Raw genomic sequence first — 15,675 nt, 5'->3', positions numbered from 1 at the left:
ATTCTAACCCATAGGTTTACATGTCAAGCAAGTATACTAAGGGCCACCTATTAATAAAACTGTTTGAAAATGAATTTATTTTGGCCCTAAGAATACATGCATTAATTTTTGCCAATTAAATTGCCAAAGGGGGAGATTGTAAGTGTATAAATGATACACGTAAAAAAACAACCCTTAATATAAATTGGCTAATTTAATTATTAAAGGGTTAGAATTATTCAATGTGAAATACTTTATGTTATACTCTTTGGACCATTTTCTATCAACTAATAATTAATTTGAATGACTACAATTAATTGGTGAAATTAAGATTGAAAATGAAGGAGTCAGAAATGCAGCGTGTGTTATGAAGCATTCGAAATAAAACGAGTGGATGTGGATTAATGAAGGTTATGGAATGCTGAATATGAGGATCAATGTACTGCATATCTACTACTATAAAAGGGAGCCGTTTAAATGAAGAAAGTTGTCATTTTTGAGAATTGATATATTGAGTAAAGGAATTTCTAGAAAGCTACTGCATAAATATCTATTGTTATTTTATTATTTCTTGAGAAATTCTGTCTGAGCTACACAGTCAGTACCTGGTACAGCTGAAGCTTCGCTTGAAGATTGCTATGGCATGCACGGTTCAGTCCTGAATATGTGTTAGGAAGGGTTTAGTGGTAAAGGCTGAGAGCCATTTATACTTACCTCTTGTAATACTCCTTGGTGAACATCTATAGTGGATTGGGCAGACGTGGGTTGCCCCGTAAACGTAGGAGAAGCGCTCCGAACTGCGCAACAATTCTCTTGTGTTATTGTTTTATTTTATGCTTTCAATTTTCGTTATTTATATTTGATTAACAAATCTAATTAATAAACGCGATTGCTGCATAACATAAAATCAAGTAGAAAAATAAATTAAATCTTGCATTCAATATTCACGGTGCAATTTCATATATATATATATATATATATATATATATATATATATATATATATATATAAATCACGTATACACTAGATAAAATTTACGACTTTTTGAAACAAAATTGATGCAATGTCAAGGATCTAGCCATATCAAAAATGGCCAAGGAGAAAGTAATACAAGAAGAAAGTGATATGATGACCAGGATGATAAATTAAGTTCGTGTAGAGTACATCGGAGTGATATTTAAATTTTAATTGTTATTTTTGAGACATGAGATTTGAATTAAATGATAATTGGTATATGTACCATTTTAGTATAATTATTTTAAGATAAAATGACACTTTTTACCCCTGTGTTATATACTTATAGCACTTTTTCTCCCTCAATTATTTAGGTAAGCACATTAGTCCCCTCAATTATTCTAAAAGTGGTGTTTTCTTCCCCTGATATATATATATTAAATTGACATTTGTACCCTTAAAGTAAACATTTTATTTATTTTACTACTCCAACAAATTATTGCGTATACGTAGGGATAACCACGGTTCGGTTTGAATTGAACCGGATACTAAAGCAATCGAATTAATAGTTTACGGTTATAATTCAGATCTAGAATTATGTTTTTCTGGATTATTTTAGATTATCCAAATCTAAGTTATATTTGAACATTAATATTTGTATGCACCATCAAATAAAAAACTTATTTGAAACTTATATTTGAACATTAATAAGTTATCCAAAACTTTTAAAACGTTTTTTATTATATTATTTGAACATTAATATTTGTATGCACTATCAAATAAAAAAAAAAAAGCAATACTAATTAAAATCTAATAGCACTGCTATAGTTCAATTATTAAGAAGTAGATTGATATTATATTTATAATAAATAATTCATATTTAGAGCAGATGTATAAAATTTTAAGAATGAATAATTGAACTAAATTTACAAACAATTATATTATAATATTAAATAATGCCCGGTAAATAGGGTTTGCTAGTTGGGTTTAATCCTATTATCTCCTTTTCTCATAAAATCTTAAAAGATAAAAAGAAAAATAAATTAAAGAAGAAGAAAGTGATACATCATGTATAATGCAAATGGAAAGGACATTCCCCATATCAAAATCCGACTTGTATTAGCACAACAGAAAGAAATAAAGGAAGAAAGGAAAAAAAAAAAAAAAAAAAAAAAGATAATGTCCATGTCACGTGCCTATCTTTTTGTTTTGTTTTGTTTTTTTTTTTTTTTGTTTTTTTTTTTAAATAATGATAGAAATTCATTGTTAGTATTCGAGAATGTGCATTAAGTTAACTCTATGTTTGTATAATAACCTGTAAATTATGATCGGTCTATGTTATCTGGGTTTTACTTTTTCGGTGGGTTGCTTGGGTTTTCTTTTCCGCAGGTGCAGCAAAAAGGAGAAGAAATGACTTAAAATGACTATTTTGTCCCTATGAATAAACAATTTTAAAGGAATTATGTTTTTTCGGCAACATTTGGCCGACGATATGGCCGGGAGGACCAAACCTGTTAAAAAAAACATAGTTAAATGACTAAATTGTTAGTTTTAAAAGTCACGTACCAAAATTAACACGCTCCCTATAGTTAAAGGACCAAAAGTGTAATTTGCTCTTATATTTTAGTAAAAGTTTTTAAATGAATATTACATTTTTTATTTTATATTCACAATTATATAATAAAAATAAAAAGGGTCCAAATTCAACTATTAAATACGTCTCTTATTTTTAATTAGCCTTGTCGTAAACTATACATTAACGATAAATCGTACAAAAAATACTTGATACAATCAAGAAAGCGTTGCCAAAAGTTAAACTAGTGAACTTCAAACACTACAGGCATCTCCAATCATGCAAAATGATGAGGGCAAAAAATGGGGGAGAATGGTTCGCTTGGGGTGGATAAATTTTAGGGGATATTGTATTCTTCGGAGATACTGTTCTCTTGGAAGAATAGTGACACACTGAGGTTAAAATGTATTTTTTTTTATTTTTTTTTTATTATTTTCATAATTTTAAATTTGAAATTTAATTTTTATTTTTGAGTTTAATTTATTTGTAAAATTTTTAATGGTATTAATTGTTATTATATTTAGTATTTAGAATTTTGTATTCACTTTTGAATGTCAATTTATTATGTTGACGATTTCGAAAATAAATTTTAATTTATGAAATTATATTTTGATTCATTTATGAAAATATATTTATAATTCAAAAAATATTTTATTTCGTCATTTAAATTCATTTTTATTTAAAATAAAAATTATAATCAAAATGTTAAATTATTAATTATAAAAAAGTTAAAAAATAATAGTTGATGTGGAGGAGTATAGCCCTCAAAAGGAGAAATTAGAGAAGGATAGAAAATAAAGTGGAAAAGAAAATTATATGATACCAAGGACCTTGTGGTCCAATGGTATCTCGTTGCTCTTCTAAGTGGGAGGGTGATAGGTTCACCTCTCAGTGAAGGCCTTTAGTAGTTTGGGTATCCTCTTCCCTTGTAATAATAAAAAAAAATTATGTGAAAAAATTAGACTCACAAAATAGAAGGATAAGGAAATAACCATTATGAATTTATGATGCTTTTTTTTTTTTTTAATATGTGAGTCTTAATACAAGTATTTACATCAAGATTTGTAAATAGGAGTTTAAATTTGGAATACAAAATAGGAGTAAATATTGCATTTTTCATCTAAGAATGATAGAGGGAAGCTTCTCAGGCGTCTGGGACCCAGCCCGGATTTTTTTGAGATATGACTATCGGTACGTGGCAGGCTGCGATGCGTAGAAGGTGGGTCGGACCCATAGCCCATTAATTAGAACACAAAATTAGTGGAGGGTCCATATAATCCTAAGTATACTAGCTACTACTGTAGTATATTCTACAAGTCCATTGCCTACCTATGAACCTTACTAGAATATTAGCATTGTTTCAAACTTTAAGAATATTCCCACATTATTTAAGATTGAATTCTCGTGTCTGTTTGTACTTTGTAGTTTGTACACTACATTTCCTTCTTCGAACTTAATTATAAAATTTTCAATTATTTAGCCTCAAAAAGTTGTTCTTCCTCACTTCACTTCCCACAAATTCTACCTATATAACCTCCCCCCATTTAACCAACTAAAATATCATAACTCGAAAACCAAAACCCAAAACCCAAAACCCAAAATGGCTACTTTTTCTGCCCTCTCCGTTCAAGATTTCTTGGGAAGTTTCCACTCTAGAAGATTGCTGCAACCGCTGCCAACCCATGTCTCCCGCTTGATGGCCGTGGCAGCGCCGCCGGCCAGCGGGGACGGACGGGACCCGATGACGGCGGAGGCGGCGGTGGGTGGCAACGCATTTGACGCGAATGTTGTGATGGTCCTGTCGGTGCTGCTGTGCGCCTTGATTTGTTCGCTTGGGTTGAACTCCATCATAAGGTGTGCGTTAAGGTGTTCAAACTTAGTGGTGGCGACCGGCGATCAGCAGCGGAGTGGCGGCGGCGGCGACCCATCGGCGGCGAGGCTGGCCAACACGGGGATCAAGAAGAAGGCGCTCAAGACGTTCCCGACGATAAGCTACACGAATGAGGTGAAGCTGCCGGGGCTTGACGCGGAGTGCGTGATTTGCCTGTCGGAATTCGCCCCCGGCGAACGCTTGCGTATCCTGCCCAAATGCCACCACGGTTTTCACGTCCGCTGCATAGACAAGTGGCTCAACTCTCACTCCTCTTGCCCCACTTGCCGCCACTGTCTCATTGAAACCTGTCAAAAAATTGTTGGCTGCGCCGCCGCTACTCCTAGCTCATCGGTCATCTCACCGCCGCCGCCGGAGGGGAGCATAGCGATAAGGATTGAACCACTCCCCAGAGAAGGTTTGATATCTAATCATCAAAACTAATAGCTGATCGAGCTCAGCTCATCACATTTGTAGCTCAAATAGATTTAGCACTAGCAAGGCATATATTTAAAGTATATATGCAACTTCATTGTAGTGTTCAATCAAGCTTAAGATCAGATCCCCAACTGTACATTCAATCGTCTATAAATCTCCAATTATTTATTTATTTTTCTTCCAACTCCACAACAAAGTACACGCAAGTTCTTCCCCACAAAAAAAATAAAAAATAAAAAAATTACGTTACGGAACCCAAAATTATGATTTATGAATGGTTAACTTTTGCTTCTTGTCATTTTATCAAAAAGGAAAATAGAGATATATACTAAGATATGTTTTCTGAGTCGACAGTTCACAATTGTAAAATATAATTTATGACATAAAGACAAGTCCACTGAGATAGTTTTGCCGGTGTTGTGGTCTTATGAAGTCAGGTTGGCTAATGGATGGTTTCCGTTTGCTAGTTTGAGAAGTGGGAATTCGCCGCCAATCAGCAGAGCTTTAAGAGTCGACTGTGGCGTTGCTAACTTTTGCAATTTTTATATGTTCTTAGAGGGAGCCACATTCTCAAAATATGTTATTGTGATAAAATTTCTTTAAAAAAAAAATAAAAATTTAACGAGGAAAACTCGCAATAACTATTTTAAGATGTATTTAGATTAAACTTCACACATGTACAATAGCTATAAAAATATAAAACACATTAAAATAAAAAAATAAAAAAATAAAAAAAGCTGGTGTAACAAGCTCAATTAAGAGGGTTTTTTTTTTTTTTTTTTTTTTTTTTTTTTTGAAATCTAAGAGGGTGTTGATTGTGATAAAAATTTATGAAGTCAATTTAAATGCTTGGGATAGCTTGGATTGCTGAAAAAAACCTAACAGGTTGGATAAAAATATCAATTTCTGTGAGCTTGGATAAAAATGCTGAAAGTTGTGATGCTTTTACAGTTTTTAAACCACTTTTCCAGAACATACAGTATGGCGAATAAATATTTTCCTACTCTCAAGTATTTCATGTATTTTCTTAGAGTTGTATGTATATTGCCGTATGCATTACCGTCTAGGGTTAATTATTTCTTTAATAATTGAATAGCCAACCATATGGCATTAAAATCAACCACTATACTCGAAAGACCCCATATGATTAACTCGATAAGAAATCATTAGATGATAATTAAAAGTGATTTGTTAATTTTTTTTATAATATTGTTAATTCAATAATAAAAAATGGTAGTAATGCAAATCGATTCATAACGATTGAATTAAAAAAAAAAAAAATACAACATTGATATTAACATATCATAAAGAAAAAAAAAAAATACAATGAGTCCTAGTTGTTGTTCAAGTTTGGGCACTGATACGTTGTGTACTATGGTTTCTTTCTTGGCAATTTCAAAAAGAGTAAATACCCAAAATGGTCCCTCGACTATAGTTAAATTCACAAATTGGTCATCGATTTTTAATTTCAACCAATTAAGTCCTTAACTTTGCAATTTTAACACAATTTGGTCCTCTGTCTATTTGACCGTTTGTTGACTGTGATTTTTGAGGATATATATGTATTTTCATGGTCCATCGTCGGATTTTTAAGGTTCCGGTTGCATTTCCAAACTGCACTATTACATTTGAATCCATTGCCAAAAGCAATCTACCAAATCCGGTCGCCTTTCTTCATCCTCCCTTTGGATTCAATGTAGTTGAGTCCGTACCAGAGCGAAGAAGACGACGTGTTTCCGAACTGGTGCAATGTCATCCTGGAGGTCTCCACATGCTCCGACGAGAGCTGAAGGTTCTTCTGGAGATCGTCGATCACGGTCAACAAATGGTCAAATAGATGGAGGACCAAATCGTGTCAAAATTGCAAAGTTAAGGACTTAATTGGTTGAAATTGAAAGTCGATGACCAATTTGTGAATTTAGCTGTAGTCGAGGGACCATTTTGGGTATTTACTCTTTCAAAAAGAAAACATTTCCAAAAGTCCATTTCATTTGGAATCTGGCCTACTCATTTGTTGTTGACCTCTATGACTTTTGTTGCGTGCATTTGAGGGTGGTAGGCAAATTACTCTATTGTTCCGGTGATACTTTTTGGTTGGATGGAAAATGTTTTCCTAAAAGTGAAGGAAAATGATGTTTTATGTTGTTTGGTTAGATGGAAAACATTTTCCATTGGAAAAAGTTTTTGTTGAGAATGAGGAAAACAAATTCCTAGCTCATCCTAGGTATTTTGTTTTCCATATATGGAAAATGTTTTCCATGAAAAACTAATATGACAATTTTACCCTCACCATTCTTTATTAATTACTCTTATTATTATTATTATTATTATTATTATTATTATTATTATTATTATTATTATTATTATTATTATTATTATTATTATTATTATTATTATTATTATTATTGTTGTTGTTGTTGTTGTTGTTGTGTAGGGTTATATTTGTCATTATACACATTATTCCTTATAATTCAAACTCAACCAAACAATGGAATTCATATTCCCAGTAATTTCTTTTCCACCAACCAAACAATGAAATCTATTTTCTTGGAATTTATTTCCATGGAATTTCAATTCCATTTCCCTTCAAATATTTTCCAGCGAACCAAATGAGCTGTAATAGTTTAATTTAGAGAAAACACTACAAGCACAACAGAGTCTGGAACATTCCTCTTGAAACAACATACTGCTATGATGTGCGCGCAAGGCAAGCCATATATTGCCCATTGATCGCATGTGCATGTCTCCCACTCCAAATTAATTTAATGAAATAGTACAATGGGCCGAGAAATGCATAGCATATCAAGAGCAACCTCATATATAAAACCCAATCTAGTGATTATATGGCTTAACAGTGGCAGTGTACTTGAATTTTTCCTATGATAACATTTGTGCAGAAATATTCTTCGTCCAACGCAAACCGGCTTATAACATTAACTCCCTGGCAAGTGGAAACACTGTTGGTCCCGGTAGGGTTATAACGAGAGTCTAGAGGGGGGGTGAATAGACTCTTTTCAGATTTTGGCAAATAACAACCTTTCGGCGTTACAGCGCAGCGGAAATATTAAGTTCGTTTTAGTTACTTTGTACTGTTTGATGTTTTAATGAAACTTTCGGTTTGGGCGCGAATGATGATATGATGTAGAAAGTAAATCGCGAAAAATAAGAGATAGGGAGATGAGAGTTTTTATAGTGGTTCGGCCAACTTTGCCTACTTCCACTCTTCTTCCACAACTTATGGAAGGTTTGCACTATCACTCGTTAGTACAAATACACGAAAGCTTCCTTGATCACTAAGCCGGACAGCTTCCTGTAGGTTTTTCAACTCCGCGAGTTTACTCCGCCTCTATCAACGTCTTCTTCAGAGTTGAGGTTGGTAGAAAATGATTTCTGATTTCTCCAACGTGGTGAAGTCTTGACTGAATGAAGGATGATCACTTCTTATAAGATGCAAGACTTCTTCAAGGTGGAAGATAAGAAATAATGAGCTTCTTCAAAAATCTTCACGCCTTGACACTGGTTCGCAAAAAGCTTGGTGAGAACTTTGAGATTGTTTAGGAGCTTTTTGCTTGAGAGAATTATCGAGTGAAAAGAACCAACACCTTCTTAGTTGATGAAGGTGGGTATATATAGGTGAGGGAAATTTCATCCGTTGGAAGGAGATGAAATTTCAAACCTATTTTCCAGTGGGTAAGGACCGGGGAGCTTGCTGCATTAAATGCTCCATTAATGTGGTTTGTACCATGTATCCGTTGAGGGCATGGATAGCCTTAGGGTTTTGTCCTTTAGCTTCAGAAGGATGGTACTATAACACCCCGTGTTACGGCCTTCAATCCCGGATTAATTATTTAATTAATTCTTTTAATAATAATTAAAAAGGGATTTAATTTGGCTAGGATTCCCTTTAATTAATTAATATGGTCCACCATGGATCGTGGACCCTTGCCTAAACTAGAGTCTTAAGCCTATTAGGAATAAAGTGAGTAAACCTTTTTACTAATCAGATTCTAATTAGGAGTCATAGACCTAATTATTTATTAGGAATGAAGAAAGTAGGCCTTTACTATTCAGATTATGATTAGGATTCCCTTTAATTAATTAATATGGTCCACTAGGGACTATGGACCCTTATCCCTAAACCAAGTCCTTAGTCCTATAAGGAATAGAATTAGTAAACACATACCATTCAGACCATAATTAGGACTCCTAGATATATATATATAAGGACATAGGAGGCACCTAGAAGTCACACCACAATAAATATCACCACACAAGAATTCCCAAAGGACTCCCCACCACCAAGCCTAGGGAGATCAAACGGATGGAAATCTTAGGGAAGAACCTTAATAGCCAAGGGAGGATTAATTAAGGCTAAGAGGTAACCCATGTCTCAACAAAACCTATTTTCCTTGCTATAATTATCTTCTTTGGCCTCCTCTCTATACTGGTGTCTTGACGAATCGTTTATGATATTGATGATGAGTTCTTGATGATTGTGAGATGATTTTATGTGTGATCTTGATGTTCTTGAGGATGATAAGAGGTTCTTGATGATTATTTGATGTTCTTGATAAATCTTGATGTTTCTTGTTGTTAAAAGATGAACTATGATCTTGATTCTTTAAATATGATTAGAGCCCTAGGATGAATCGTGAAATTCATATTGTGGTATTCTTGACATATTTGGGTGGGAATTCGCATGTTCGGGTGTTAATTATGCTTAGAAATCATGATAGGATATGTGATATTTGATTCTTACTTTTGATCCATTAATTACGTGGTGTCATCAATTGCGTTTAAAAGTGTCTAAGCATGGTTTCGGGTTCCACAAACGATCCCGGGACGTTTATTGTGATAATGAGTCAGTGGGGGGGGGGATAGGTGGGGGTAGGGGAAACCCGCCACCTACCCGTTGCCCCATTCGGGCGTCGTCGGCAGCGGGCAGCCGGCGGGCAAGCGACTGCCCGCCGGGCACCCGCTGCCCGGTTTCTCGCCGCCGGCAGGTGGTCCTCCACCCGCTGGTTTTCCCACATCGGGATGGTGGTTTCCTCCGTTTGATGTTTCCCCGACCCTCGTGGTGTCCCAATGGACTTCGTTTATCGTGCCTAAAGTCTAGTTTGATGTTTCGGGTACCATTCGTAGGATAAATGAGTCTTATATATATATCTCATGCTAGTTGAATTGGTATCCTGTTGGCCTAGGTGAAAGAAGTATGAACCCCTTAGGATTATTCCTAGTATGTGGATGACCACGCATAGGTTTCATTATACGTTTTCTCCCCTTTCCCAATGTGTTAATATGGGTTGCATGTGCATGCTATGTGTTATGTGTGCGTGATACCCCAATTTGTTTGCGATCAAATTGGTTTTTCCTGAGCTGCGGTTCAGAAGCTGGCTGCGGTCAGATTTACACTCTCGGGCTGCGGTCCACCGTTTGGTTGCGATCAAACGTTTTACATGAGCTGCGGTTCATATTCCTGGCTGCGGTCAGATGGTCACTCTTGGGCTGCGGTCCACTGTTTGGTTGCGATCAAACATTATGATGAGCTGCGGTTCATTGGTCGATTGCGATCGACCCCTTCGTGTTGCGATACGAGGCAGGGTGCTGCGGGGCCGTGTCAGAGCTATATGCGATGACCCTCATGTATGGGCATGCGATTGGTCCTGTGGCGCCAACAAAGTGTGTTTGTGTGATGAGTTGAATTATGGTATACATGAGATGAAGTGAATCCGTGACCATAGGATATATGCTAGTATATTTACATGCTTGGTTACAACTGTGGAATGTGCCTATCCCATAGGATATATGCTAGTGTCTTTACATGCTTGGTTATAACTGTTGAATGTGCTTGTCCCTATTTGTCGAGTCTATTCCGGTTTTGAAACTAGAGTTTCCTAGGATATATCTTCCTGCTTCAAAATGACTTTTCTTATATATATATATATATATATATACACACACACACACACACACACACACACACACATATATATATATATATATATATACACACACACACACACACACACACACACACACACATATATATATATATATATATATATATATATATGTGTGTGTGTGTGTGTGTGTGTGTGTGTGTGTATATATATATATATATATATATATATATATATATATATATATATATATATATATATTTTTTTTTTTTTTTTTACTTATACGGTATTTCAACGCGTTAGAGTGGGTTACCGGCATCATTCGCTGAACAGATATATTTGGCTTTCAGGTACAACTGATTAGTTCCCAGAGCGCGCTAGAAGAGCTTGGAGTAGATATATAGTTTTCCTTTTTGGCCTGCGTGCCACAATGATGTATCGAGGATAGTTAGTTAGTTTAGCATGTGCATCTGAGTTCTCCAGCTCAGATGTGGCATAGCACCCCGTACTCTTATGTTTAGAAATACTCTATTTTGGGATTTAATGAGAATTTACCTTTATTATATAAGTTTTAAAAGTTTCAAAATTTCGGGGTGTTACAGGTACAACTTCATTTAATGCTCCTTGGTATGCGTGTTCCACATGTTGAGGTCCTTTTGTTCCTAGGATGGTTAGTCACCTCAGACAGTAGTAACATTCTTCTTGCTGTTGAAGAGAATGAATGTCTTGATAAATCGTCATACTGATAGCTGTCTCTACGAGGTGGTTGATAACCTTTGATAAACTTTCGTTGTTGACGCTTCAGTCTTCGTGCTTTGTGTCTCATTTCGTCTTGATAGCCCTAACAAAAGATCATAACTCGTTTTCGTGTGTTTGTCTAGCTTAACACGAATTACAATGTGAGTTATGGCAACTTTCGTTAGAATGAAAGCAGCGATTAAAAATAACGAAGGTTAGGGGTCTACATTCTAGGTTACATTGGTATCATCAAAATCCTAATACAAGTGTTCCTAACAATTTCCCCCTTTTTGATGATGCCAAAACCTATACTCTTCTCATAAGGCTGATAAATATCCTATAAATGATTCTTTATTTCAAAAACAGCCATTACTGAGAGTTTACAAGTCATCTTTAGATAAGTACAAATAACAAACAAGACACTGACAAGCAACTTAGACAAGTAACACGAGATGTGTAACAACGAAGGGTTCATATATAGATAGTTAAACTTACAAAAGATTTAAGGAGGGCAGAAAGTAAACATCTTACATCTCTAAAAGTTTCGTCTTCTGCTGCTTGGACTACTTGTATTCACGAATGTCTCTTTCTTTTTGCTCCTTGAGCATTCTATCGGTGTCAATTTCTTCATTGATTCGTTCTCTGAAAACCTTGATTTGATTCTCCCTAATCAGATCTTCGTATTTTCCCTTTATGTTGAGGCTTATGTAGTTATTGTAGGCTTCAAGAATGTTTACTCCGTCAACAATTCCTAACTTCCACCACGAGATTAGCTCGAAGGAGTTCATCCCTTCTGTATAACTTTTTCCAGATTTGGCATGTACTTTGAAAGCTGCATTGTAAATAACTCCATGTTCAGAGTTTCTGGTTACTTTCGTGAGATCTTTAATCAGCTCTTTTACCCGCTCTCTTTCCTAAAGTTCTTGTTCTCTTTTACGAGCTTCTTCCTCATGTTTTTCCCATAGCTCTCTATTCATCCTTTTGATCCTTTCGTTTTGAGAGCTTATGTGGTGTTGTCTTGTGTGATTGGCCTTTGTATTCATCTAGACAGGAACATTGCATCCCTCAAATCGTTTTCCGCTCCCTTCTTCATATGGTTCAAAATCCACAAAGTTTCCCACGCCATCCATTGTGACTTTTCTATCTTTCATAAGCCTTTGTCTGAGGCTCGTTCTTTGTCTCTTAGATAGGCCACTGAAAATATATTTGGATTCAGAGCCGAGAGATTGGCGAGGCTTGATAGAGTGATGTTGGGATTGTGACTGTTGATGACCACGAGATGAGTGATGTCTTGATTGAGAAGATTGATGATCACGAGACTTGGAAGGTGGAGGCAGAGGGTTCGTGCTTCTCTTTTCAGAATCTCTTTGAGCATGAGACTGAGAGCGATTTCTCGTATCATCCCTAGGATGATCATCATCGTTATCATCAGGGTTCCTCTTTTCCCCCTTTTTGGCATCATCGGCACAAGCAATAGGAGGAGTAGACAACTTGTTGACTGCAATCAAGGTATCTTGCACATATCCGAGAATTTGGAACAAGTACTAGCCCATTTGATATGCGTTGTCATGTGCAGTCTCCATCTTTATGCAGGCTAAATCAACACGCTCCTTGAGGCTATAACGCGAGTGCTTGAGTTCGTGCTGTTGCCTTGCCACCTTGTTGACAGAGGTATGGAGTTCATGAAGTTCCTTTGCCAAAAGATCATTAGAATGATGTTCGGGTGGAGCTTGCGGTGGGGGTGGAGGTTGAGCTTGCGGTGGAGAGTGAGGTTGAGCATGAGCAGCCATCAGTTGGTCCACCTTCTTAGATAAGTCATCCATGGTTTGGGTGTCCCTTCGCCGAAGAGTTAAATATTCCCGATGAATAAGTTCGGCTGTGTGAACAGTTTCCCTCATAAGGTTCATGACGTGATGTGGGGACACCAGTGGAGATTCCTCTTCAATATTTGTTGGAGAGGTATCCATTTGTTCCTTTTGAAATGGTGCATCCTTTTTGCCACCACTGGCTGAGCTTATCAGGATAGGTGAGGCATCCAGTTTGTCCTCACGAAGGGTTGCATCTTCTTTCTTGATAGGAGTTTCATCCATAGGTTGAACATGAGGGACGATGGCACGAGATAAGTCTTCAGGATGAGCATTTGAAACTTCGTCATCCTTGAGTGATGCTTCCTTTTTGTCATCACTTCGGGAGGATGAGTTGTGTGATGAGGATTCTTCGGGTACAGCTGCATTATAGTCCGGGTTGATCAAGAGAGGGGAATCACTGTCATAGTTTGTGTTACCCCCATTGTGATTATTATCATCATCAGCATCGTCGTCATCATCATCATTTTCATCATCCGCATCAGCATCATCAGTATCTTTGTCTTATTCGTCTTCCTTTTCTTCCTCCTTGTTTTCATTAGATTCGTCATTGATTTCTCTGCCATTGTCGTCCTTCGATCCACTGACATCGCAATTTGGATCATTCTGGTGTGATTTTTCTAAGTCAGTCTTGATTTTGGATAGGAGCATTGCATAACGAAGTTCCTTCATTTCTTCAACAAAGGCTGGATCCAAAGGAGGTTTGTTGAGTTCGATGCAGATGGGTGCCTTATCTTTCCCGAGAGTGCAATTGGTCACTTTATAAGAATACACTCGTCGAATTGTCTCAAGACGCAGTGCTTCATAGACATCTTTCGTGCTGACCCACTCTAAGGCAAATTTTCTTCTTCCTTCATTGCTTCGGCTGTGTCAAGCAGAGTGTCTATTGGAGATGTGCGCCATTTCTGCCACTGCATGACTCTGTTGTAGTCAATCTCCATTGCTTCTCGAAGTAGTTGATCTTTTGTTGGAGGGATAGGCACAGCTTCTGGTAGTGTTACAACAGCTTTCGGATCAACAACCTTTTCAGAGATCACCTGATCGTCCTCAACTACCGATGCAGGTTCTTGTGTCAGAATACCCGGTACCTGCTCTGCAAGGGTAGGTTCTTGTGGGAGGGAACTTTCGGTAGGAAGAACGGCAGCAACGTTCGTGTTGGCAATCACTTCTCTCGTCTCTTCTAGCAAGCCAGGTTTTTGTGGGAGACTGAAGTGATTGACCTCCGTTTCCATAACAACAGGTTCTTGTGTCGAACGTGGAGATGTTCGCTCTGCTGAAATGGGTTCTTGTGGTTGGAGGCTTTTCGGAGAAATGGGTTCTTGTGGTTCTGAGGAAGACTTGTGCTTTCTTTTCTTAGAAGATTTCGATTTTGCTTCCCCCTTTGATGATACGTCTTTCGCCTTTGCTCTTTTCTTTGAGGAAGCTTCTTTCGTTTTTGCCTCATCTTCCTTTTGTGAAGGAGCTTCTTTCGTCTTATCTTCCCCCTGAGAAGATACTTCCTTCGTCTTGTCTTCCCCCTGGGAAGGTACTTCCTTCGTCTTGTCTTCCCCCTGGGAAGGTACTTCCTTCGTCTTGTCTTCCCCCTGGGAAGGTGCTTCCTTCGTCTTTTTGGATTTTCGTTTAGATTTGACCAACTCCAAAGGGATTCCCAATTCCAAAGCTTTTTGCTTGTCATAGCCCGTGGGCTTGTGCTGCATGTGACATGCCTTTGGTCCCGGCCTAATTCCTGGTCTCATAGGAATTTTCTTTGTGGTAAGAAGGTGACTTACCAAGAATCCATAGCCCATCTTCTTCGCAATATCACCAGGACATGATCTATTGAATGTGATGACATGAAGAAGGTTATTGAAAATTATCTTCGACCAGTCCACCTTGTGTTCATTGAGAAATGCGTGCAGCATTTTGAGCTTTTCCTTTGTTATATCGTCTGTCCCCGATGTCTTGTGTTCGACAATCTTGTTGAAGATGTCCACAGTGAATTCGTAATCCAATCGAAACCACTTCTTCTTTAAGGGTCATGTGATTGCACTTGGACCCTGCTTGTTCTTGATAGAGCCATAGAATTCATTCTGATAATAATGATAGAATGCAAGATTGGACTTGTACGACTCGTCTCTCAGAGGAAATTCATAAGCAGCTCTAATGTCTTCTGACGTGATTGTTATCTCGTGGTTGTTGACTCTAGAGGATATAGTGAGTGCATCCGTAGAAACAGTAGCATTCATATAAAACTGTGCAACATCCGTGGGAAACCAAAAAGAGTACAAATGTACAGAAAACTTGTACAAACCAGTTTCCTTGAGCAAAGTGATGATCTTTTCTCCAATGTCTCGATTAAGGACATACTTCAGGAATCCA

The 15,675-nt window shown here is 36.9% G+C and overlaps 2 protein-coding genes across 2 annotated transcripts; one reads left to right on the top strand and one right to left on the bottom strand.

Moving 5' to 3' along the window:
- Positions 1–3,903: 3,903 nt before the first annotated feature.
- LOC109191552 (RING-H2 finger protein ATL78-like) lies at positions 3,904–4,992 on the top strand. The gene has a single exon (XM_019342179.1). The coding sequence runs from the start codon at positions 4,107–4,109 to the stop codon at positions 4,818–4,820; it is 714 nt and encodes a 237-aa protein (XP_019197724.1). The 5' UTR covers positions 3,904–4,106; the 3' UTR covers positions 4,821–4,992.
- Positions 4,993–12,495: 7,503 nt separating this feature from the next.
- LOC109191560 lies at positions 12,496–14,129 on the bottom strand. Its single transcript, XM_019342187.1, has 3 exons — positions 14,090–14,129; positions 13,002–13,820; positions 12,496–12,950 (listed from the first exon to the last, which is right to left on the bottom strand). Exons 1-3 carry the CDS (start codon positions 14,127–14,129, stop codon positions 12,496–12,498), a joined length of 1,314 nt encoding a protein of 437 aa, XP_019197732.1.
- Between the last annotated feature and the right edge of the window lie 1,546 nt (positions 14,130–15,675).

The sequence above is a fragment of the Ipomoea nil genome, unplaced genomic scaffold (genome assembly GCF_001879475.1).
Source record: "Ipomoea nil cultivar Tokyo-kokei standard unplaced genomic scaffold, Asagao_1.1 scaffold1694, whole genome shotgun sequence".
In the NCBI taxonomy this organism is placed as follows: domain Eukaryota; kingdom Viridiplantae; phylum Streptophyta; class Magnoliopsida; order Solanales; family Convolvulaceae; genus Ipomoea; species Ipomoea nil.
This window is presented reverse-complemented; position numbering and strand designations above follow the sequence as displayed.